At 41.6% G+C, this 27,782-nt stretch overlaps 1 protein-coding gene across 4 annotated transcripts in view; it reads right to left on the bottom strand.

Annotated features, from left to right (window-relative positions):
- Positions 1 to 27,782, bottom strand: part of LOC147170196 (endonuclease V-like) — a 77,896-nt gene that overhangs the window by 8,253 nt on the left and 41,861 nt on the right. The window contains exon 9 of one of the 4 annotated variants that reach the window (XM_086083987.1): positions 5,116 to 5,194. The exons of the other annotated variants lie outside the window; for them this stretch is intronic. Coding sequence (XP_085940113.1) covers positions 5,131 to 5,194 — 64 coding nt within the window. The 3' untranslated portion in view covers positions 5,116 to 5,130. Of the gene's footprint in view, positions 1 to 5,115; positions 5,195 to 27,782 lie in introns of those variants that run through there. 4 annotated transcript variants of the gene reach the window in all.

Raw genomic sequence — 27,782 nt, forward strand, 5'->3', positions numbered from 1 at the left:
CAGTCATGGTAACACGGTGGACTCCGCCTTCACTTTTGATACACAATAAAAACTGGACATCCATCCATCCATTTGCTTAACCGCTTGTCCTCACAAGGGTCGCGTGGGGTGCTGGAGCCTATCCCAGCTGGCTTCGGGCAGTAGGCAGGGTACACTCTGAACTGGTTGCCAGCCAATTGCAGGGCACACAGAGACGAACAACCATCCACACTCACAATCACACCTATAGACAATTTGGAGTGTTCAATTAACCTGACAAGCATGTCTTTGGAATGTGGGAGGTAACCGGAGTACCCGGACAAAACCCACGCAAGCACGGAGAGAACATGCAAACTTCACCCAGGAAGGCCGAAGCCTGGACCCAATCTCATGTCTTCTGCAATAGAATGCGAATGTGATAACCAGTCAGCCACCGTGCCGCAAAACTGGACATTTTTATGCAAATAAGTACGTGATAATGTGTTTGCATAAAATCAAGCGCATGTCGCAGGGATTTTGTTTTATTGACAAAAATACATAGTTTGGACAAAAATGACAATTCTGAGATTTCTTCAAGAATAACATCCTTAAGGTTTCTATTTTCATTTCCGAGCAGCAAAAGTTCAAATTGTCGTCAAAATGTTTATGAAATTGAGTAATTTGTAGGCTATGCACATCGTACAGTGCGTGTTTTTAGCCGACTGCTAGCTAGCATGTTTCGGGAGCCTGCTCCAAAAAAAGCACCCAGAGTTCCTCACCTCTAATGTTATTCACAAAAGAATTCTATAGACATAACAAGCAATACAAGTCGAAAACACCATCATTCGACCCTCCACAGCACGAAGCCAAAACGGTTGTACATTTTTATGCAACTGTACAACATAACTGTACGTTTGTGGAACTGTATGTGTTCTTCTTTATCTTAGAAGATCATCATGTGATCTGAAGCAATCCACAATTAGCCTGGTAAGGTTAAGTGGCCAGACATAAGTCACGTTTCATTAAAAGGCACATGGCAGCCTGTCTGATGTTTATCAAAAGTCACCTGACAAAATTCTCTTGTCTGACGAGACGAGTGAATGACCAATATCATATTTGGAGGAAAGTAATCACCGCTCATCACTTGGCCAATCCCATGAAACGGTATCAACATTTCTTTAACTTGACCATATCCGTCCATACATCTTCTATACCACTTATCCACATACTCAAAACATTGTAAGAAGTTTCATGCTGAATAAAAGAAATATGAAATCACAAGATCCTACGAAAGTGACTTACAATCACGACGATCACAGAAATCACTTGGAAGATTTGACGCCACGCCCATCTAGCAGGTGGTGTAGCATTTTTTTTGTGGCACAGCACAGCCGGTGTCAGACTTAGCAGTGAAAATAAAAATAGGAATGCATCCTGTTCTTATTTCACTGCCTATCATGCTACGATCTATGATGTGGTCTTTCCAAAAATACACACCACTTAAGCAAGAGAACATTCTCATTATTGAATATGGCTTAATTCCACTGCACGTGTGCCAGCCTTGCACATATTTGGACCAGTCGAGATGACTATTTTCCTTTAGGAGGGCTGTTAGTAAAAAGATAAATGATGAGTGCTGTTTTATGAAACCAATGCATTTAAAATGAACCGAGGTGATTCCATGGCCCATGGCTCAACCAATTAGATTTGGGGAGTGTGTTAGTCTAATGGGCAATTATGTATAGTTTTTAATTAAATATGGGGCAGGGTGATACATGGGGTGTACACTAACAGAGATGAAGCAGTAATTCATTACAAAAAGTGTATATTTACAAACACAATTACCAGTAGTGGGTACACTTGTACTTTATTGCAAAAATTGATCAAGTTGGTCATGTATTACGCCTAGCTTTACCACAATTTATTCACTTATTCACAGGGAAGAGAAACTAAATCAAATTAAGCAATTTGTATATTTGACATTTCACACTTTATCAAACTTGCTTATACGCCGCACATTTGTATCTCAACACAAATTTATTTAAATAGCGCTTTCACAACAGCTGTGACTAGTCTGTAGCAAAGCACTTTACAACTACTCAATTCATGTATTTTGTATTTACTAAGCTTATTAGTCTTAATAACTTTTAGGACTACTTTTTATATGGATGGGAATATGACTTAATGCTTTAACCTGTTTCGGAATTTTTGTTGTTGATTGCATTGTTAATTACTTTGTGGCAAAATTATTATTAACATTACTACTACTACTACTATTACCATTAATAATGATGATGATGATGATGATGATAATAATAATAATAACAATAATAATATTAATAATAATAATTTCTTCCTCACTGTATTTTCTGGCAGTTCTGTCGCACCGTGTTGCCTCTCACAGGTTAGTCTTGGTAATATACCAGATGACAGTTTTGAGAAAGAAGACTCACGGTTGTCATTAGAGATATCGTTATGCGTGTAATGTACTGTGTTGGTCATATTGAGTACATCACATGCCTTGATGTGCATTGTTTGTCCATGCAAATAGATGTGGAAACTGATCTATGATCCAAATGCGCAAAATACTGAGAGGAGAAAATACAAATACACGACCGTTCAAAAGTTTGGGGTCAAGAATTTTCTTTATTTTTTTTAAAGAAAAGCATTGTTTTTCAATGAAGATAACTTTAAACTAATCAGAAATTTCTTTAATGTCTTTCTTTCTTTTTTTTTTTTTTTTTTTTTTTTTTCTTTTTTTTTAAGAGCTCAGTATTGTTCATTCGGAAATGTCATCATCATTGCTCTTTTTTTTTTTTTTTTTTCTTTTTAAATATATATATATATATATATACACATATATACATACATATATACATATATACATACACACATACATACATTTTTTTTTTGTGTGTGTGTGGGTGAGTATGTGTGTGTGCGTGCGTGCGTGCGTGTGTTTGTTAGCTCACCAGAAAACCTATTAGAAAAAAAAAAAATCTCATACCGTTCACCTAAATCGAACACCAGGAGACCCGAGGGGACCGAAGAAAACCAAGGAAGGTGAAATCCAGCACCGACCAGACACCCCCCACCAGAACTCCTCTCCAGCCCAAGAAACATCCAGACCCCAACAAATCCAAAAAACATAAAATCAGGGAGGCCTCAAGAGACCAACGGAGAGACCGAGAAAAGGAAGGAAGGACAGACGAAGCCGCGTGAGATCCGAGACACCAGCCTCCACCGATTCAATAACCTGAGGAGGAAACAGATTGTGTCTGAGTTTCGGTAGATGCTGGTGTGGTGGATCTGGCATGCATGAAAATCTCCACCAAAGAGGGGAGCCGTCGACCCCCGCCGGAACAGAGCAAGCGCAACACCTCAGGGCCCCCCAGGCCGCGGCAGCGCCAAAGGACGACCCCCGGGCCCCACCAGGGCCACCGGCCGGAGAGCAAACCCAGGAGCAGGAGCGCCCCCCGCCCCAACACGGCCCGCGCCCCCGGCCCAACGCAGCAGGACGGGGCACTGCAGGCCCACCAGGCACCCCACCGGCCCCCAACCCCCGCCCCCCCACCACAACCCCCCGCCCCCCATCCACCCCCGCCACCCACCCCAACCCAGCCCCAGCCGCCCCCATGCCCCCAATCCCCCAGACACCCCCCACCCCCAGCACCCCCCACCCCGCAACCCCCACCACCGCCCCCCCCCAACAAAGCCGCCCCCCCCCGACCCCACCCCGACCAACCGGCAGCCCCCCAACCCCCGACCCCCAGCCCCCGGGGACCACCCGCACCCAGGCACCGGCGCCGAAGAGGGGCCGGACAGCGGAGCGGAGAGGGCAGCCGCGCCCACCCCACCCCCCGCCGTGTGGAAGGACGGAACACCGGGGGCAGAAGGGGGAGATGGGGGCACCGGAGGGCGGCCGACACCCCCGAACCCCAGGCCCAGCGGGGGAAGGCCCCGGTCGTCACCCCAGCGTTCTTTGTGAAAATTAACCCCTGTTACTGAGTCCGCCAGCTCGCGGACTGGCGAACTCTACCCCTAAACCGTGAATGTGACCCCACCCAGTGTATATACAAGTGTGTGTGTGTGGTGCATTAAAATTAGGAGCAGGTGAACCGGAGCCGATGGAAATGATATTCCCACGCTCCGATCCACCCGCCACCCAAGCATGTTGCTGAGTGTATGTGGTGCATTAAAAAAAAATAGATAGGGCGGGGGGGGGGGGGTGGCGACACGGACAGGGGACCGCAGCACTGCTCTATACTGCGGCCCCCAACCGATGGCACCCCCACAAGCCCCCCCCCCACCCACAAGTTGTGTGGTGTATTAAAATTGGAGGGGAGCTGTAGGGTGAAGACGGTGTTTCCACCCTACCCCACCCCCCAAAGTGTGTTATGTGCCCTATATGTCTATAAAAGTGTATTGTGCAAACCTAGTGTAGTGAGTTAAGAGGTGTGACCAGCGGGGCCCCCCCCAACCGGGCGGGGGCAGGAGGCGCACCGGCCCACCAAGCCCCCACCCACCCCACCAGGACCCCGGCGGGCATATGGGACCCGTCCGGCGGGGCGATAGGGCTCGCCCCCCGGATACTGGGTCCCGCCCGAGGTGTCAGGACGCCCACCGGAGCGGGGCGGGCACGACACCAAACCCCAGCCACCCCCGCCGGCCCCCATAGCACCGAGACCCGGGCCATGGATGGAGCCCCCGGCCCAGGGGAGGGGAAGGAAGGCGTACCGGGGAAGGGGAAGGGAGGAGGGAAGGGGACGACAAGAAGGGCAGGGGGCAGCGGCAGGGACGCAAGGAGAGGGGGAGAGGAGGAGGAAGGGCGACGAGGGAGAGGGGACAGGGAGGCGGAGGACGGGCGGGGAGAGGCGAGGAGGGAGAGGCAGCAAGGGGGAGGAAGGGGGAGGGGAGAGGGAACCACCGGGCACCCCGGCGGCCCACAGGCCCCGAACCGCGTCGCCGGGCCCAGAGCGACGGACCGCGCCGGAACGGCGCCGCCCCCGACACCAGGGAAAGCCCCGCAACGCAGCACCCCCCAAGAGACCCAGGGAACGGCCAAGACGCAGCCGCCACCCAGCAGCCAACAGAGGGGCAGACCCGCCCACTCCCCGTCAGGGGGGACAGCACCCACAGAATTAACCCACTGGCATGCCGTGAATCCGAATATCAACCCCTGGTGCCCATCGGAGGTGAATCCGCTCGATCCCGCTGGCAGCAGCCGGGTTCCTGACTATGGAAACACAACCATTAGTTACAAATTGCCTAATACAGAAACATCAATGCCAGTTATAACGCTGCTGTGGCTCTCGCTAACAGGCAGAATTAAAATCCAAGTTTAGGTTAAAAAATTCTATATACGTAGACCATGTTTCTTTAAATTTTGACATTTGGTTTTTATTTGAGGCAGATATTTTTTCCATTAAAATATGATTTATGAGGAGGTTAGACCATTGGTCGATATTCAAAGTTTGTTTATTTTTCCAGTTAACAAGAATTGTTTTTTTTGCGATAGTAAGGGCTACAAGTATAGATTGAAATTGTTTATGTGGTAAGTCAATTGTTGTTAAGTCACCTAGCAAACACAAGTTTGGAGAGAACGGTATCCTACAGTCCAAGACAGCGGAAAGTTTTTCTAAGACTTTAGTCCAGAAACACATAACCGGAGTACATAACCATAAAGCATGAAAATAAGTGTCTGTAGTGTTTTGTAAACACTGGAGACAAATGTCGGAGTCTGAGAGTCCCATTTTCTTCATCATATATTGAGTAATGTATGTTCTGTGAATAATTTTATATTGGATAAGTTGTAAATTTGTGTGTTTTGTCATTTTAAAAACATTTTCACAAACTTGAATCCAAAAGACAGATTCCGGAGCTATAGACAAGTCTGTTTCCCATTTTGAGATGGGTAAAGACGTTTTATCAGTATATGAAAGTAACTTATATATTTTTGAGAGTTTTTTTGTTGTTGTCGGAGAAAGCTTGGTAATATCTTTAGCTAAAACAGGCGGTTGGAGCGTACCCTGGAGTGTTGGAATTTGTTTCTTTATCATACTTTTAACTTGCAAATAATGTAAAAAGTTTCCGTTTTTTATTTTATATTTTTGGAGCAAGGATGTATATGATATAAACATATTATCTGAGAAGAGATGGTGGAGATGTGTAATTCCTTTCTGCTCCCACACATTCAAATAAAACGATTGGTTGTTAATTTGAAAGTCGGGGTTATGCCATAGGGGAGAAAGCCCGCTGGGCTCCACTTTGGCTTTTGTCATTTCTAGTGCCTTCCACCAGGCAGTCAGGGTGGCGGAAATCATTGGATTTTTAAAGCAGTTATGGCGCTTAATCGATGTTGTAATAAAGAGTAAATCTAGGAGTCTGAGGTTATTACAATCCTTCTGTTCTAGTTCCAGCCAACAGTTAGTATCTCTATTGGGTTGTGCCCATAAAATAATATATTGTAGCTGGTTGGCTATATAATAGTGCATAAAATTTGGTGCCTCTAGACCTCCTTTGGATTTATTTTTCTGAAGAGTAGATAGACTAATCTTTGCTTCTTTTTTTTTTCCAGTAAAATTTTGTAACGGCTGAGTCCAACAACTGGAACCAGTTAGCCGTAGGTTTAAATGGAATCATTGAGAAAAAATAGTTTATTTTGGGTAAAACTTTCATTTTAATAGTGGCTATTCGTCCTATTAGAGAAATAGGAAGATTATTCCAGCGCTCCAAGTCACTATAAATGCTATCCAGAAGTGGAGTGAAATTTAAATGAACTAAATCAGTTAATTTAGGTGAGATTTTTATGCCTAAGTATTTTAAATTACCTATAGGAAATGAGTAGTATGGGTCCTGGCTTGCAGGGTTCCATGAATTTTCTGTAATAGGTAGAAGTGTTGATTTTGTCCAGTTAATAGAATAGTCTGATAACTGTGAGAATTTAGTTATTAAGTTAAATACTTCCCCTAATGAAATAGCAGGCTTTTCTAAATAAAGTAAAATATCATCGGCATATAGATTAATTTTATGTTCTGTTACCCCAGAGTGAATTCCTTGAATCATTCTTTCCTGGCGTATGGCTAATGCAAGCGGTTCAATAAATATTGCAAATAATAAAGGCGACAGTGGGCATCCCTGTCTTGTGCCTCTCTGTAGAGTAAAACTCTTAGATATAATCCCATTAGTAGTAACAGTAGCTTTAGGAGAATCATATAATACTGACACCCAGTGAATAAATGACTTCCCAAAGCCAAATTTATTTAAAACAGCAAAGAGGAAGGACCAGTTAACTTTATCAAAAGCTTTTTCTGCATCCAATGATATAATAACTGCCTTTTTATCATGCCGCTGTGACATACTAATAAGGTTAAAGAGCCTTCTAATATTATTAGTAGAGTGACGCTCTTTAATAAAGCCTGTTTGGTCGCTATGAATGATTGTCGGGATTACTGTTTCTAATCTAGATGTAAAAGCCTTAGTGATAATTTTAATATCAGTGTTAATTAGTGAAATCGGACGGTAACTTGATGGAAGGGTGGGGTCTTTTTCTGGCTTTAATAAAAGTTTAATTGCTGCTGTATTCATGTGTGGGCGTATGTGACCATTAGTTTTAATTTCTGTTACTACTCTTAAGAATAGTGGAGCAAGCATTGACCAGAAGTGCTTTAGAAATATAGCCGGATAACCATCCGGGCCGGGTGCTTTGCCATTTGGCATACTATCTAGAGCACTGTACAACTCGTTTATAGTAAGTGGTGCATCTAACATATCTTTATATTCAGTAGTTACCTGAGGTATACTTAAGCTACTGAGGAATGCCTCAATATGCTCTGGGTTAGGTTTATTAGTTTCTGAGTATAAGTTGTGATAATAATTATAAAAAATTTGATTAATTTCTTCTGGTGATTGTGTACATTCACCAGTTGTACCTTTAATAGCCGTTATAAGCGATTTTTCCCGATTACGTTGAAGTTGGTTTGCAAGAAATTTACCTGATTTGTTATTATATTCAAAGTTGTTGTATCTCAATTCAATTCAATGTCTTTCTTTCTTAAAGAGCTCAGTATTGTTCATTCGGTAATGTCATCATTGCTCTTTTTTTAAAATATTTTTTTATATATTTTTTTAAATTATTATTTTGTATGTGGGTGAGTATGTGTATGTGCGTGCGTGCGTGCGTGCGAGTGTGTGTGTATTCGTTAGTTCACCAAAAACCTATTAAAAAAAATCCCATACCGTTCACCTAAACCGAACACCGCCGTCAGGAGACCCGAGGAAGGACCAAAGAAAAGAAAGGAAATTGAAATCCAGCACCGACCAGACACCACCCACCGGGCCACCAAGCAGAGTTCTTCACCAACCCCAGAAACATCTAAATTCCAACAAATCAGGGAGACCTCAAGAGACCAAAGGAGAGACTGAGGAAAGGAAGGAAGGACAGACGAAGCAGAGTGAGATCCACAGACACCAACCAGCCTCCACCGATTCAATGACCTGAGGAAGAAGCAGATTGTGTCTGAGTTTCGATAGATGCTGGTGTGGTGGATCTGGCATGCATGAAAATCTCCACCAAAGAGGGGAGCCGTCGACCCCTGCCAGGACAGAGCAAGTGCAACACCTCAGGGCCCCCCAGGCCGCGGCAGCGCCAAAGGACGACCCCCGGGCCAGGAGCGCCACCCACCCCAACACGGCCCGCACCCCCAACCCAACGCAGCAGGACGGGGCACTGCAGGCCCGTCAGGCACCCCACCGGTCCACAGCCCCCGCTCTCCCCACCACCCCCACCACCCCCCACCACCCCTCCGCCATCCACCCCAACCCAGCCGCCCCCAGGCCCCCAAGCCCCCAGCCACCCCCCCCCAAAAAAGGGGGCTGTTGCGTCACTGGCACTAAGGTACCGTCCTACACAAGGGATACAATTCTCCTTGCTCATTGCGCCAGGAGGCTAATAGATATTTAAAAAACCTTTGTGCAATAATGTTAGCAAAGGCTATTCCATGCGAGAAATTGCCAAGAAACACAGAATTGACTGGGTGACCCCAAACCTTTGAACAGTATTGTAGATTAATTTAGCACACACAATGTGATCTATCAAACCTGAGACAAATTAAGGTGGCTGATTGTGCATCATTCAATGCTAAAAGGCAGGAGCAAGACCGTTGTGCATAAAATGCGTTGTGGCAAAGAGGAGGCGCAGGCAAACTAATAGGTGATGAGAATGGATCTTCAACACTCCTGTAAACTGTGTTGTGATATTTCTTCTTTATTAAGTTTAGCTTTGTTAGTTATCACATATTCAATTATTTAACTCCACCACAATTTTGTTTTGCAGAGAAAACACGTGTTTTTTACGTGATGACATTGTTGGTCATAGTCAAACGGAAATGTGTGTTATAATATAATTATGTAAAAAAAATAATAATAATAATTGTTAAGTAAGTGTTCTCCCTGAAGCTGTTCTACAACATTTATATATAATGAGTTATAATGAGAAGCCCGAGATACAGATTTTGATAAGGCAACTCAGGAAGCTTTCAAAGCAAAGAAAGAGATGTGAAAGGTCGATTTTCAGACTTCAACAGATCGATGCACAATTATCTCTGCTCATCTGTCTGACCTGTGAGTGCACACTGGACTTGCTTTCATGCACCTGGAACACTGTGTCAAAAGTGAACATGTGTAACAATAACATATTGGCCTACTTGTTTGGTGCACATGATAGCATTCACACTTGACAGAACAAACAGCAACCCGACATCTGTTTCAACTTTACTAAAACCTGGATGCTCCGAAAGACAGAGGACATTCCATTCATTTTAATGTGAGGGTTACTTAAGGTAACTGTGGTGCTTGAGCTGCATCAGATCTCTCAATGAAATTATGCTAAACACTTTGTGGCATTAACATGCCCGGAAAGATGACAAATACACCACCTGCATGACAATCAGCAGTAACAGCAGTGCCAATGCTAAGGACAAACTGAGTGCAGATTTCTCCGCTCCAGCTCTCCAACTTCTTATTAACAAAAACAGTGAGACGTAACGTAATCAAGGCTTCTTCCCTTTCATTAATATTGGTGAACAGATTGACACAGCAGTCTATTTGATCCATTTTCCATCTCAAGCGAAATGTGAGGACAGACATAAAATACAAAAAAAAACAACAACAACAGATTGTTGTGGCCAAAATAGCATTTAGTATTCACATCTGTACACAAAGACTGTAAAATCTACACACATATGTGATGACACAGCTAAAACCAAACACACTTACTGACACCTGCATAAAGAAGTGTTCACACACCCAAAAAGTCAGCACATTTTCAAACAGTAAACAAGGCTGTGAGATGTGATGCCATGCTGGTAAGGCTTCAGGCATTACGAGTCGACTGCACATAACACATGCCTACACTCACTAACGGAGCCATAAACATGAGCAATATTTTCCCATTTCCTCCACAGGCGAGAGCACTGGAGCTCTTTGGAGGGGCCGAGTCCGTCAACTGGTAATAATCTGCCTTACACGTCACACTGCCAGGGAAATGAATCATGGCGGATGGGGTCACTATGGTGCGTGTGTGGCAAAGAAGAGGGACCAAGTGAGCCATCATGGCCATGAATGCTGGCAGTCGTCGTCCTCCATTGTGTGTATGTGTGTCCCATAAGTGCTTGTGTGCTCACTACGCTATTAGTTCCAAAACAACAGGGAAGGGGGGGGGGGGGGATCACAACTGTACGGCAGACTCCTCAAAGTTAGCAGGAAATCTGGCTAAATCCAGCGGAGCAGATGGGTGGAATCAAATCCATGGACATCAATGACCATCAATATTATGAGTCATGTGAGAGAGATTCAACATGACTGAAGTCGAACAATATGAGCTGCAAACACTTTCATTTGGTGCAGAGTGGTGCAGTGAGATAAGAGTGACCAAACTAAAGCGTGTTTTTTGAGATATGAGGCATTGTTTGGACAATTTTTTTTTTGCTTTGACTGGCAAGCTCAAATTTGAGATATGGGTGCTGAAAGGTGGAAGGTGGAAGTGAACTCAAGTAACTTCACAAGCGGCACTTTGACTGAAGTCCACGTAGCTTAATGCTAACATACATGCAAAACGCCGGCTAACAAATAGTATCTATGTAGTGGTGTTGTAATGCTTTAAGCAACAAATATTTGAAAACAAATGGTACAACAGCACATGTAGACAGACAATTTAAGAATACTCACAGGCATATAGTCTTTATCCTCTGCGAAAAAAATATAAATATTAGTGCAGCTTAGTCATTATTATATTATTCTGCGCAGGTTGCGCACACCTGAAGGAGCTGCAATTAATGAATCATGATGCACAACATTTTTTAATTTTTTATATTCAGTTTAATTATGTTATTACTGCATATGTTTTCATAAAGAACAAAAAGTTAGAACATGTTTATTGGTTATTTTGATGAAGCTTGACAGCTTAATTGCATTTCCATTCATTACAATGGAGAAAGTTGAATTGAGATAAGATTGTTGTGAGTTAGATCTTATTCAATTTGACGCAAGGAAGTCCTGTATAATATGTAATTGTAAAGAGATATGTGATCAAAATTGCACAATGTGTTACGTGGTAATACAAAGTTTAAAACGTTAACATTTATAAGTGAAACAAGGTATACGCCCCTTTATGACTTGAAGCCCCACTCATGAGTTCAATAAAAGTTAAAGTTTAAAGTTCCCTTTTAACAGCGCACAACACTGGATATGCTTGGAACTAGTTTGAAGTTTCACACTTGCCCCCGTAACATCCAGTAGAAGTGCGAAGTAACTGCTTGAGAAAGCATGAATTTCAGTCTATAGTAAATAGAAACAGGCCATTTTCACATACTGCTACTGAATGCTGATATCTTCTCTCTTGTGGTCTCTCACTGTCCACTAAACTGGCTCCCTCAGTTAATTCCAGCATGGGCACTGACAACTGATGAATTCCAAAAAGGTGAAGTCAGTGAGCAGTGAAAAGCCTATCTGTCTGACTGGCTCGCCTTCATTTCCGCACCAGAGCAGCTGCTCACCAACTATCACCAAGCGTTTTAAAGTGATGCCCTCAATACAAGTCACTGCATTGTGAAGGGGTCAGTCAGTTGCAGGATGATTGATGGCTGACAGAGAAAGTGATGGAGAGGAAGATAATTGGATGGGGAAAATATCTATGTGAAATTAAACGGTAGACTCTTCAGGTTGCTGAGACATTGGGTCGCTATAATGAGGTCGAGGACTGTCCCCATATTGCATCCTGGCAGTGAACAGCCGTTTAATCTATGCACTACATTTTTTTAGCTCCAAGAACAATGTGTCTTGGTGAACCGTTGTAGCTTCACAGTACTTCAGTCTAATTTCCACCGCCGGTCCATCCATCCTTACATTTTCAATACCACTTGTCCTCATTATGTTTGCAAGTGAACTGGAGCATATCCCAGTAGACTTTGGGAGAGAGGCGGGCACACCCTGGACTGCTCACCAAACAATTGCAGGGCAGCCCCATTCCTTCACGCAGTACATGTCATTTTAAATTGGTAAATGCACAAGTTTTTTTGTTTTGGTTGTCAAAAGCATTGAATGGGGGATAAATTATAACTAGTGTACCATTTTTGGGGCCCTTTCTTTTTGGTAATAACCCCAGGATTACAGTACCTAAGGGTACCATCCATCTATACAGCTCTTCATTAAATTGATGGGTAAGCTGAAGCCTATCCCAGCTGACTTTAGGCTCGAGGCAAGGTAATCACTGGACTGATAACTAGCTAACCTCAGGACACATATTAATCATTCACACTCACAGCCACAATCAACCTTCAGTGAACTAAACATAAAAAAAATGTGTTTGTTTGATTTTGTATTATGAGAGGAAGCTGGTGTACCTGGAAGAAGAATGCAAAAATTCAAGATTTGAACCAAAGACCTTTTGATTGCGAGGCACTAACCACAGAGCTAGACCAATGGTACATAAACTATTTTTGAACCCCCCGAAAAATATTACATCAAACTCTATCCACTGTATCCAGACACACTTTAGTCTAATGATTGTTAAACAGAGAATCACCCCCAAAAAAAAGAAAAAAAAGGGGAAAAAAAGGGTCTCCTACCAAACTGTGTTGCAAATGTGGTGATAAATACTGGCACTGTTTGCCTGGACAGAGTGAAAACATATTTGCGCAACATTAGAGTTTGAAGTCTCACATCAACATCACTGATTCACTGCTCATCTTCTCAACAAATCACATACTTTTCTTGCCGGGAGTGAAACACCACAGTCCTCTGATGCAAATGAGTAGGAGTGGGTGTGATGTAGTATCTTCGGGAAAATCACAAGCAATATAAGCCACCACCACTCATGTTGATCTACTCCACACACCAACACGCCCATTACAGCTTATGAATGGCGCGGGAGTCGAGGCATTATAGCAGGCTGCAGTGAATAGCCTGCAGGCTGTGGGTTCTTTATAGTGAGTCAAGATGTGTGGATACTGTACGTTTGTGCGTGAGGGGAGGTAAGCATTTGCCTAAGTAGAAACCGTTGCTTTTGCCAAAGATACTAGTGATTATGATGGCAGATAGAAAGAATATAAAAAAAAAAAAGCACACATATTTGCTAGCAGAAGAACACAGTGATGCAGAGGGGCTGTCAGGGGAGTAGTGTGGAATGCAAGCAAATAAGCGTGCATGCGAGAGGGATAGCAACACTTGGACTACTGATGGGATGTGAGCTCACAGATGAGAGGTTGATTCTGAAGATTAGCAAGGGATCAACTCAGAGCTTGAAACTGCGAGATGCATCCAGTATCTCTTTGGAGGATAAAATGAGCATACAGTGAAGTATGTAGGCGTTTCAGACCACAAGATACTGTAGCGATGAAAATGTGGTTGTTTGACTTTCGGCATTACTGTGGCTAGAGAGAATCACCACAAGATGGGTTTTAGAAAAGCGGTATGCATGTGAAATAAGGCTTTATCCACTCAGTCTTTTCCAGACTTCCTTTATCTTGTCTGATGATTTCATGATCCGTTCTTCCCTCATTTGTGAACAAATGGTGATACCTGAAACTCCTCCACCTGAATCAGGGCTTCACTCCCTAGTCGGAGGATGTAATCAACTTTTTCCGACCCTGGACTCATATCTGGAGGAGCTGATTCTTAGCTGTAAACTGCTCTAAACTTGATCCACAAATAGCTCAGGTGAAATCTTTTCGGCCATAAAGAGAGTGAACAGAGATGTTTACGATTATTAGTCTTGGCAGTAGGGCTGTTTTATTTTATTTTATTATTACACTCTACGATTACAAAATTGGCATAATCGTAAAAAAAGAAAAAAAAAAGAAGAAAATATTATTAATACTAGGGCTGAAACCAGTCCTCGTCATTTCGGCCTCGGATACACGCTGAGGTAGTCGTAGTCAAGCCAATGGCAGTATGCATGACAGTACACGTGGCTAACGCTGTGAGAAACCCAATTTCAAAATTAACCTTACCTTACCAAGTAGTATATGTAGATCAATGCATTGTAGCGCTTTTATTTTGAAGTTGTTCCCAGAAGCATGTCGTCGTGGTGTAAGGGCTGACGTAACTCGTCTATTCAGAGTTTGTGACGGCAATATAGATGCCCCAAACTGTTGCGACAGATGTCAGTATTTCAAGATCAGTTATGCACTAAGACATAATTACGGTGACATTGTATTGTACGGCGCCTGATGCCAGCGTTTAGCGGCGACTGCTAGCTAGCAGCGACCTACCAGCTGCCGTTCCTACTGATCACTTATTAATAAACCAGGCTTACTCAAAATCTCAAATGTGCTACTGAGCTGACAAAATCGCTATTGTGGGTCTGATGTCACTTTAATCCCATAGACCAGGGGTAGGCAAGTTCGGTCCTAGAGAGCCGCAGTCCTGCATGGTTTTGATGTCCCCCTCCTCTAACACAGCTGAGAGGCTCCGGCAGAGCGTAATTATGAGTTGATGATTTGAAACACCTGGGTTGGATTCAGGAGACACCGAAAACATGAAGGACTGTGATTTGATTATCTAAAAATAAAAACCAGTTGGTTGTTCATTTGTCTTCTGTATTTATAATTGTTCTTTAACCAAGAAAGTATATATGTTTTTATTATTTCTATTCGAGTATCCGATTATTCGCTAGAATTTTCAGTAGGATATCCTAATATCAAAACAATTAATAGCTGCATAGACACATAGTCTGGTCATCCTTGAAAAAAGGGACCATCCGATTAAGATTTTACTTACTTACAGTGCTCGAGTGGAGGTCTAGCTAATGTACCTGTAGCATTACTGACACGCAACGACAAGAGACATTTCAGACAAACCATCCAAAAAGGAACGTGAGCAAACAAAGATGGTCTCACTTGACATTATTCTCAGACATGTTGGTGAATAAGCCTGCACTCAGCTTGATTTTTTGATTACTTGTCACTCATGTGATGAGTGCACTTGAACAAAATGTTCCTACTTCTTCAGTGTCTCACCAAAAGTTCTCTCATGCTCGTTCATTAAAATGGTTTGGAAGGAGAGGTTATGTTTCCGGTCTGTCTTTATATGACACATGGGTTTGAAAAGGAGTTGTGATATAATAACCCGCTAGAACAGGCTTACTTGTTATATTTAGGAATATAGAGTAGAAGCCAAGAGGCATCTACTAAAGACTGGTACACACATACAGACAATTGGGCTGTTTTTGTCATGATTTTGCCCCAAGGTAGTCAAACGTCCTACAATCTTATGTCTTATAGACCCTTCTAGCTGACGTCACTGCTTAGCTACTGCTCCACCTCCTCAAGGACAAGCCCCCCATAACAAATTAATGGAAAGAGCTTGATTTTCGATGAGCATTTTCGTTAAAAGGTGGGAAACGTATCAAGTGTCAAAAAAACGTCCAGAGTAGGACACTACATTACTGCGACGTCGATCACTACTTTTATGTTGTAAATTGCCATTCATTAAATCGTTTGTGTCCGGATATGCTGTACTCGTCTTGCTGTATCTATTTTAGCTTGCTAGCTGCTAACAAAGCATGTTTGCAACACATTTGCTCAGCAGAGATCAAGCCTGAGTTAAAGTGTGATAATCGTGTTAAATCGTTAACTTTTTGTTCAAAATTACTTTTATGAATGATTGTTTCACTAAAATTAATATGGCATACTTATCACGTCTGCCTGGAATTTACAATCAGAGGTTTATGTTATGACCCACTGTTAATGAAAAAGAGAAAAACTACCTGATATAAAATGATCTGAGCATATCCTTGTAATTTTTGTGGGTGCAAAGCAGTCACGTCGTAGGTTCGCCAACCACCGTGCAGTCTTTCACTCAACTCAACTCCTCACTGTCTTCCGTCAATGTGACGTCAAATGGAATGTAGCCAATCAAATAGCTCTCTGACATGACGAATGAGGAAGCGCCGGTAATTAAAACCAATTAATATCCTACCCGAAGTGCATCCATCCATGTGAATACGGAGTAGCTACAAGCCACAAACGGCTGTGAATTGCGTGATAACTACAAGTAGCAATTCTGCGCATGTTAAGGTGTACCACCTTGTAAAATAGAGGTTAGTGCTTTTACCCCGCAAGCGTGTGGTCACGGGATCAAGTCCCGCTGTCTGTTTTTTTTCTTGACAACAGCATATGCTCTGAAACCGACCTACCCAATGTCATGTTTGTATAAAGGTGGGTTCTCCAAGCAGCAGGAATTATTTTCCAAAGCAGTTACCCCAAGATTACACTGCATGCGTGTGCGTTGCGGATCCGCTTCGTTTTGACTGCGTGCTCCTGGCGAGTGTTTTATTCTGAAAAGTGAATTTTTTTATTTTGAAACGGCGTCTGTCTTCTTGTCCCGCTCAATGTCTTCTGTGCTACTTTGCCATTTGACGGATGCGTCGTCTGGCAAAAAATAGAAAATAGGTCTATTTGTCCGGCGGGCTCCGGCACGACGGTGCTGATCCGTAGTCAATCCGCAGCGCATACGCAGCCGCTGTAATTTGAACAAGCTGATAGAATGGAAATGAATCGGCGCCGCTGCCGCCGCAGTCGATCCGCAATGCACACGCATGCGGTATAATCTAGGGGTTATTTCTTTGCAGACTTTAACACTTTATACTGTTCCTGTCTCCTGTCCCTTTCGGAAACAATCGGCAATCATCAGGGCATACCCGGAAGTGCCTGGAAGTCACGTGTGATCACGCGAGAGCTTTCCCTCGGAGGAATGTATTGTTGATAGACGATAATCTTTACGTGTGTGGGGAGCTGTGATTAGATTATCTGCGCACCCCACACACAATACGACCAAAACGATTAAATATCCGATTTTTTTATCTTTGATTTGACAAAGATACAAAATCTTTTAAGATTTGAAAAATCCTCATTTGTGTACCGGGCTTAATTGTTCTCAATAGTCAACCATCATCACTATAACTCATTTTTGTATAAATATCTCATGTGTAAGTATTACGGGCAGAGGAAGGAGGGGACAGAATACACACTTTTTGGCCTACCTTTAATGTGTCCCTTTGCACCTTTTATCACGTAATTTTCCACCCACCTTATTTTTTGCGCACTGTTCTGCCGCCTCTGTTTACACAATGTGTGTCTGTTACACACTCAGACAGTGACATACTTATCAACAATTTATGAAATTGTAAATACATTGATGTTTTCTGTATTTCAAACAAAATAATAATATGGCTTTTATTCAGAGTGTTTCACTGTGAAATTGCCATATAAAAGAGAAACAACTAAGAAATACCTACACTCATTCATGCCAACTGGCCAGACCAATGTTGCTTAGTCTCAAACACACCATTTGCAATGAGCATCAAGTTCATATGTGGCAATGGAGTATTTTGAGCAGAGAAAAGGAAGAGGCAACTTATTGCAAAAGCAAAGTTAAACACCCCCTCATTGCACTTAATATCAAGCCAACCTTTCACTTTCTGGAGGCCACCACCAACACTAACTGACTGCTGGAGGCCTGCCTCATACTGCAGGTACCACAGCACATATGGAAACAATGGAACACAAGGCAAGCTGGTAAATAGAGTCGGTAATACAAACTGTAAGAAAAATATTCATTATAGGAAATATTATATAAGTCTGGACTCCAGTTGCAAGACTGAAGAGCAAACACATAAAATCCAATATGTGGAAATACCACATCTTTCATGTTTCACTAGTGTGATCCCTTTTATGCTGTTCAATCATGTGACACTTCCCTGTTCCCAATACATTTGGAAGGTACACGTACACTATTTATGCATAAGGTAGACATGTAATATAATCAATGTGATCGTTCATCTCAGCAGTTATTAATGATAACCGCCTCCCTTTGCATAATAGACACTATAACCAGAATGACTCTACAAAGTAAAGGAAGTTGCAGCAATGAATTATTTATAATGAAGGGCTGGTGCACATAAACAAGCTCAAGCGCAGCCGAGTTCAGCGCAGTGTGAGTGGGCGACAGGGTAGACATGGAAGGGAGGTAGAACCAAGCGGAATCAGGGCAAAATGATATTTTAGAATCTGATTAGCTTCAGAATCTGTTTTGTGAATCAAATATGGTGGGGGTCAGTCAGCAGAGCATCAAGGCAGTGGGGTGCCGCATTGAGAAGTTGTTTCAGCAATGAATAGTTGTTAAGATCGCCTGCTACCACCAGATTGGTGTTGATACAAGTTTAAGTCACCAACCGCCATTAAAATATGGGCAAAAAAGGTCTCAACAGTGATCTGGAAAGGATGCAACAATCGACCATCCACCTGCAACAGTCTTTTACACCCCGGGCCTGACTATGATGTCCTTGAGAAATGTGCATGTGGTGATTTGCTACTTTATATGGAGGCCAAGGCTAGATTAATTTATCAGATGAAGAAAACAAATCTTACTATACATCAGTATTATTTTATTTTTCTGAAAGATTTTTGTTGATAAGTATGTATGTATGTATACACAACAAAGTAGAGGCAGGAATCTCATTAGGGTCTAAAGCCTCCAGTCAGTGTCAAAGCCTTTCGAGAGCAAGAATCCCTCTCCTGATGAAGCTCTGCATTCTTGCTGACTGAAGCACCTTACAGACGGAAGCGGGTTGTTGGAAGTGCTGGTGAATCTACTAAGACTTCACATAACAGCCACTCAATGGAGGCAAAACATAACATCTCCCTTTTCTAGTTCAAGGTTGACTGGTCCTTATTACAATAGATTTGTTTCAATTGATTTGTCTTTAGCGGTCTCAGGAAACAGAAAGACCATAGATTTTCGAGTTTACAGCAAACATGTGAAAGGTCTAAGCACGTGGTTGCATAAAAGCCTGAGCTTGTCACTTGAGCAAATATTTGGCTGTCATTTTCCCTGTCAGAAGGAGCTCATGTGCACTGAAGTACATAGGATGAGCTTCACTTCACATCTTCTCATCTGCCAGGCAAGTTTTTCCAAAACAAGAATAATACAAAACAGAAAGTAACAAAGTCAAAATGCTGCACAAATCCAGGAAACAAAAATAGAAAAGTACTTGTGCTCATTGTTTGGATAATGGCTGGATAGATGGATGAATTAAAATGAGTAATTGGACAAATGGAATAGCTATATCTGGTGGGAAGCCTGTTAATAATTTCAGAAACCTCTCAAACATTTGCTATAAGAAGCGGCTTCAAAATTAAAGCAAACTACGACTTGCTTTGGCCCGTATCAAGTGCTCAAACATGTCACTTTATTACAATAGGCCTACTGCTAAAAAACATTAAAATATGAACAGACACACACAAAACCTAAAAACAGTACATGAAGATCTACATATCCAACATTCTGTGTGGGATATGATCGATCCAAGTCAATTCCCCCCATGAGGCCAATAACAATGGCATCAAACTACAGTTTGTCAATCAGCATTTTCAAAACTATAAATAGTTCTACTCGGTTTACATGGAGACTTTTTCGCCATTGTGAGTATAGACTTCTGGGCAAGTGCTTACTGTGATGTGATCTATTCTCACCTGGTGTATACATTTGCCACTACAAGTGATGCACCGAATATTCAGCCACCGAAAATTTTGGACATTTTTTTGCCATTTTCGGCATTTGGTCGAAATAAAATTAAAGCCGAAAGAATATGGCCGAAACAGGGTGTTGTGGTGACGCAAGCAAAAAAAAACGCTGCAAGCAAGCGTCTGTTTGAATTCAACAGCAGACGCGGGGGCTGATTAGCTGGTGCGAACAAATATATTTATTTTTATTTTAAACGTTGGTGAATATGTGAATGTGCGGATTTGAAGTGCGCCGCACCTTATCCCGCCGTACGCATCCGTGCCCGCCTGCGCAAACTACATTGATCATAAAGTGCAATCGCACCGCCAGAAAATGCTCAACCCTCGTTGGTGTTTAATGTACCATTAGCTAACATGTCTGCGGTGTAGGCACATTTCAATTTATATTGTGCTTTGTTAAAATGCCAGTGCTAAATAAATATTTTATAATAATATTATAATTGTAATTAATTATAATAAATGCAATGATAGACTGAGATGGATTGGACATGTCCAGAGGAGAGATAGTGAGTATATTGGCAGAAGGATGCTGAGTTTCCAAATGCCAGGCAGGAGGTCTAGAGGAAAACCAAAGAAGATGTTTATGGATGTAGTTAAAGAAGACATGAAGGTAGGTAGTGCGAGAGCAGAGGATGCAGAGGACAGGGTTAGATGGAGGCAACTGATTCGCTGTGGTGATCCCTGAAGGGAAAAGCCAAAAGGAAAAGAAGAAATGCAATGACAGTAAAAATTGGCATGATTTTTTTCCGACGTTTTAGTTTTCGATTTTTGGCCAAGCATTTTTCATTTTTCGGTTTTGACCAAACATTTTCATTTTGGTGCATCCCTAGCCACTACGTTAATCCGAAAAGCCGTTTCACAGCCATGTGATGTACAGATTGATGTAAATATCATGTGATGGAAGTCAGTCATCTATTAACAGTAGCACAGTAGTTGTGGTTTGTTTTTACACTTCCATCAAAACACATTTTCCCCATCGCACAGAAACTTTTGTTGGAAGTTGCCATTCTGTGTGTAAACGATGACATCAGTGCATATTTACATGCACATTGAGCATGCGCAGAAAGAACGCAGCCTGGCTATTCTGGTTGAATACATGACTTTTGATGGAATTGGCAAAAGACCACCCTTGTGAGTCCAAATACAATTCCATTCAGGTTCAACCTGTTTATTACAGTTAACGTGTTTTTATGGAATTTTTTAATTCAGTTTGAGCATTTGGTTTGATTCTAAATGAAATACAAGATTCCACTGATACCCGGCAAAATAGTTTTGTTGCAAATCCGCCAACTAGTACAGTAAAATGTAAAAAGTGTTCTTTCTAAAGGGTGGATCATCAATTCACTAAACATACAGGGTCGAGCTTGCATTGACTGCAATGATACAGTCAATAGCAAGCGCTTAACACAATATCAAGCTGGGTTGCTTTTATTATTATTATTATTATTTTCCCTCGCGTTGTCAGGGTGCCTTTGAGATATAATTTAGCACCTGTGTTCATGCACATCAAAACAACAGCAATAAAAGGAGAAATAGGAAAGTGTGGTCACATTTATGGTTGGGAAAAGGGGGCCAACTTGGGATGCCAATATTACTAGAGAGCTGGAAGTAAGTCATGTTATTAAAATATGTGTTCTGGTGGTGAGTGGTCAGCGCCAGCAAAGCTTTCTCTGCTGACCTCAACACTATCAGAAACACTTTTTCCATCTTCTGATTCGGTTGGTTCGCTGTCAGTGATCGTAGCTGTAGTGAGATGGAGACGCATAATGAGACAATTTTTCAAAAACATTTCACGCTATTGGTGTCCGTTGCAGCATGCCTTTAGTTGCACAATGTGTACATGTTCAGCTTTGTCTCTGTCTCAAGGCCAAAGGTACGACCATCGTTCTTCAACCACAAGGGCCAATTATCCCTATGGTTGTAAATGTTTTGTCTAAAGCGTCCAAAATTGTAGTATGGGCTTAACTGGGGTTAGCTGGAAGTTGGTCCTATTACTATCTCTCTGTGTGCTGTGAAAAATGGGCAATATACAATTGAATTAAATATACGAGCTTTAAGAAGAATTTTGAAAATCTGTTTTGTAGAAATTAGGAATCATTATGTTATAAAGCTCTTCTATTGGATTACATTAAAACGTTCAAGTGTGCCTAATTAAGTGACCGGCGGGTGTATTATAGCTACAGTTTGAGATGATCCACCAACAGAGGGTAAGGTCACAGGAGAGACTCAGCGCATGATGAGAACTCGAAAAAAACGGACAAGTGACGATTCAATTGATTTACCCGTCCCTGTGTCCTTCGATTGCTTTGAGTGACCGATTTCCTGCCGGAGGATACTCTGAACGCAGCGGTATGCTGCCGAGATCTATGGGGTGATTCAACCTTCCCAACACTGGGCTGCCGGTGATGTTATTTACAGTTATAAAGCCACGAAACGTGGCAGTGGTGTTACCACTTAGTGTCTGAGAGAAAATGACTGGGATTTTTTTTCGGTACCACATATTAAGCTATCCATCCATTCTCTCTACTGCTTATCCTAAGGTGGCAGCTGGAGGTACACACTCAACTCATTGCCAGCCAATTGCAGGGCACAAACACAAACAATCATTTACACCAGTTGTGTCCAAACACGGTCCTCGAGGGCCGAAGTCCTGCAGGTTTTGGATGTTTCGCTTCTCCAACACACCTGAAGCTCATCAGCAAGCTCTGCATACGCCTGATAACGATCCTGTTCATTTGAACAGGTGCGTTGGTGCAGGGGAATATCCAAAACCTGCAGGACTCCGGTCCTCGAGGACCGAGTTTGGACAACACTGATTTACAATCAAATTCACACCTAAAGACAATTTAAAGTATCCAATTAACTCATTCACTCCCAGCAATTTTCACTGAAGAAACCCCCTTCGCTCCCGGCTGTCTAACTGGATTCAGACTGATGCAAGGCCCACATAATATTGTGTTCTATTGTTATAAAAAGACATAACCTACCAAAAGAAAGATTTGAGTCTCTTCTTTCATCAGGAAAAAAAAAAAGAATATTTGTATCTGTTACCGTTCTGGAGCAATAAGCATTAGAATATAACTAACTTTCATCATTATCCACAAACCTGTTTAAAACAGTGGGGAAAAGAGCTTTTTGCAACATGGCCCTGATAGATCTCTTATACTCTGCTGCCACCTGCTGGCCATTTTTTGTAATAGCTATCATTGCTTTAAGCATCCTCTTCAGACCAGAAGCTTCAGCAAAGTATGCTCTAGCGTTAAAAAACAACAACATGGAAAGACATATAAACACGTTTTTGGGAATGCAGGACACAGTATGTAAAAAAATTGTTAACCTACCATGCATGTTTTTGGGATGTGGGAGGAAACTGGAGTACCCAGAGAAAACCTACGCAAAAACATGCAAACTCCTTTTTAACACTCAACCTCAGAAGTGAGGAGGATGTACTAACCTAAACCTAAAACTCAACATCTTTACTATGACATCATTAAACTGCCTTAAGATGCCACTCTGTTGTATTTATTAAGATTCCACTACTTCTTTCTATCCATTTTCTAGATTGTTTATCCACACCAGGGTCACGAGTAACCTATCCCAAACCCAATCGCAGAGTTTATAATCTCGGAATGTGCACTTTTCTTCGGGCTACGGGATTATTCTTGTCATGGCTGAGGAGTTCATGTGGCTATTGTGAATATTTGCCCGACAACAAGGCAGCCTTGATGAAAAATGAGGCAGGTGGTGGCGATTTATCAATCCCTGAGTGGCGCATGGCGGCGCTCTGGCAGAGGGAGGTGAGGCAAAACGCAAAAGCCAGAGTTTTTATGTATGATGAAAATGGATGCTATTTCTCTCTGCTGCATCAGAACAACAGAAGCGTAGAGGGAGACAAGAGGGTGGAAAAGGCTGGATGGAAAAGGACTTCAAAAAAGAGCATCACTATCACCACCCTCTTATTCCTTGAATCTGAGAGAAACTGTTGCTCTTTAGGCTTCTGTCTTTGCAATTTGGCTCTCCATTGCCATGAACTAAGTTGGCAGAATACTAATAAAATGAATAATTATTAGGGGGAAAAATAACAATAAAGTATAGTTACTTTACTACTTTAACTCAACTTGATGCCTTCAGCTATGTCTGACTTTGCAAGTCCACCCGTGAGACACATCTGGGAGATAAAATACAGGATCAAGTAATAAAAACTACTTTAAAATAATGACATGAAAATGTCCATTAGCTTTTCATTAATTAAGAAAATATCATCCTTGGCTTAACATTATCCTTCACTAATTCAAAACGACTCCATCTGCTCGACGACGAGCACAATGTGCCAGTGAACATTTCACGGCCAAATAAGGGAAGAGTCACACAAAACAAGAAAGAGCAGACTCATTTACATGAAGCACAAAAATATTATGACAAAGAGGTGCCAGCAAACCAGGACTACATGAACAAACACCAATGACAATTAACCAAATTTAAAAAAGTAATACAACTCATAAGTTGATAAATTACTAAATGTAATCATTCAATGAGTGTACAGTAAGATTTAGTAAATGAATCAATACAATAGCATAATCATACAAAAATACTGTGCATATTAGAGATAGACCAATATGGGGGGGTTTCTGGGCCAATACCGATTTTTAGTAGTCAAGGAGGCCGATAACCGCTATTTGAAGCCGATATTGCAGTCCAAGGGGGGGGGGGGGGGGTGTAAGGTGGGGGAGGGGGGCATACAAATGCTAGTATTGACTCTGTTGGAATGTCTTAATACAGGTTTAGTTCTTCAGACTATTCAAAATGTAGAAGTTTTTTATTTATTTATCTTAGACAATAGACATCCTTTTAAATTTCTAACAAAAATGTTCAGAGAGATCCCAAGGTTATTTGTATGTCTTAAAAAGTTAAATGGAAACTTCAACAAGTAAATACCATAGCTCTCTATAGTTTTCTACAACACATTTTTTAAAAAAAATACCTAATAACCTTCACATTTCTTTGTTTTAATGTCGAACAAAAACAAATAAACGTGTACATGTACACTGTAAGATTTGTATGAAAATGTATTTATTTATCTGAAAATTCAGGCTTATATCTGAGCCACTGCATTTAACAAACAGGTTGCAGTCTGTTTCACGTTTGAACAGCACTGAAATAAAATATTAAGGCTTAATGTTCCATTAATATAACATTCTTCCATGCTTACTGTGTGAATCCTAACCCTAAGTAAGACATTTTGTTGAATGTTCCCATAAAAATTTATGCTTAAAAATCGATTCGGCCGCATGTTGAATCGAATAGAGAATTGTGCGCTGTAATATCACGATATATTGCCGAATCGATTTTTTCTAACACCCCTAGTTCACAGGGTCAGCAGCATCTATTATAAAGTGAACTGAAGATTTAAATAAATACTTCGCTGAGATTCAAATGGTTTAAAATTTGGCCTATATCGGCTGTCAGATTTTTTTTTTAAATACCGCTATTCGTCAAATTGCCCAATATCGTTGCTATGATACAATATGTACTAGGGATAGACCGATAATCTGCCAGGGGTCGCTCCTATGGGAAAAACACTTATATCCACCCCCCCCCTTTTTTTTTTTTTTATTATAATTTTTTTGGGTTGCATTCAGTCGTAAGTGTTTTTTACATAGCAGCGACGATATGCACAAACTACTGAGAAATATTTTAGGAGCTAACAACAAAGATGGCACCCAAACCACGTGCAAACAGTGGAAGAATTGGAATTCCCAGAAGAGCGCAGGAAAGTGTGTGTGCGGTAGGACATGTAAATTTGAAATTTGATTTGCTTTTGATATCATCATGGCACCAATTGAAGCAAACAATCCAACACTATCCATCTCATTATGAGAAATTTGAAGAGCGCGTGGCATGCAAGGCAACCTGTTACCAACACAATTGTGTTCTTAAATTGCAGGAAATATTTCAGAGAGAACAACAACAAAGGCCTTTTAGGTTGGATTCATGCTGCATCCTTCAAATAATTGGCAATTTCTCATTTTTGCTTTCAAGCAGCACAACTTGGATATGAGTTACAGCAGCGGAAATAGACAAAAACACATGAAAGTGGATTTTTCAGATCACCCAGACCTTTTCAAAATCTGACTAAAATTCTGATGTATTGGCGTTGTGTCAATCCAAGCACAGAAAAAACCCCACAAAGATGGAATATATCCCGTCAATGTAAGATTGATGTAATCGAAAGAATCTCTGACACACACCAGAGTTTGGTCAAAAAATACACATAAGCGACAGTGAAAAGCACTGTCCATTAAATATGATGAAAATGAAAGGTGATCCCAATAAAGTTATGTACAACACGCACTGCTGAATGTAAACACATCTTTATGTCCAAACCGCCAACAAGTGAGTCAAAACAATCACAATGTTGGCCAAAAAAACAGTGACCAACTGCACCTCCACCTGCATGCCTGCTGTCTGAGAGACATGGTCCTAATGTCCACTAATTTACCTTCATTTAAATCAATCAGAGGCAAGACCTAGCCCAAGCCAACTAAACAATATGTAATGTTTAATATTTGTTCACTTACTTATGGAGTTACTTAGAATAAATCGAAATTGGACATTTGGTATGGTGTACAACCTTCATCTGTCTAAATGTATTGTTTCTGCATTCAAAATGATTATGCAAATGATGATTTTCTCTGATTTTTATAAATAGTCTATGCAAATGGAGCTCAGTATAATTTTCAAGTCATCAACTTGTTAGAGAACAATTTGAATGTTTTAAAACAACCTTCCCAATCATAACCGTATTATGAGCAGAGTATAACATCTTACAGAGTGGCGTGTGATTGGTTGAAAACAAGGAAGTGAATAATGAAAAGAAATGTTGTCTTCTCTTCTCCTGTCTTGTCACCCAATATAGAACGTAAGCACTGAAGTACAATACAGGCAAAGGTCACGGGTCGTGTCAAATGTTCATTTGTCCAAGGCGGGAAATTCATCCAATAAATCAAACTCAACAAGTGATGCTGTTGCTTAAAAATGCCAGCAAGCAACGTTATGGATTACATTCTTAGACCGAACCGCACCTCTGGTGTGTGCCCTTGTACCACGAGAACTTTTTAATGAAAGCAGATACTCCCAACAGAGCTGATCGGTCCAACCTTGAGCTGATTGCCTTTACAACATCTTCCATGACATTTTGGAAATGCTTTCGGAAAGGGCACTGAAATTTGTATAACAGCATGGAGTTGATTGGAACAATTTCCACATTTGGGGAGACACATACACATGCATACAACTTACTTTGTTAACTCCAACTCAACTCTCAATTCAACTGTATTTATGGATCACGCCCAATAAACACACAGCCACACACAGCCACGCACACTTGTCTTTGTATCATCGTGGGGACATCTCATTGACATAATGCATTTCCTAGCCCCTTCCCCTAACCACAACCATCAAAAATGATTGCCTACTCCTATTCCTTACCCTAACCTCAACCATAATCCAATTCAAACCTAAACTCTAAAACCAAGTCTTGACCCTCAAAAAGAGGTCTGAACTCGTGGGGACCACCAAAATCTCCCCACAATTTCAAGTCAGTCCCCACCATGGTAGTTAAACCTGGGAAAACACGTGTATATGGGCCCCACAATGTAGCAAAGACAAAAGCACACACACACAGCTGTAACAATAAGTGCTGTACATAAGATAAGAAGATAAGATCGAACATAACAGGAAAAA

This window comes from Leptonotus elevatus, chromosome 8 (genome assembly GCF_054856555.1).
Source record: "Leptonotus elevatus isolate MCC_2025b chromosome 8, RoL_Lele_1.0, whole genome shotgun sequence".
In the NCBI taxonomy this organism is placed as follows: domain Eukaryota; kingdom Metazoa; phylum Chordata; class Actinopteri; order Syngnathiformes; family Syngnathidae; genus Leptonotus; species Leptonotus elevatus.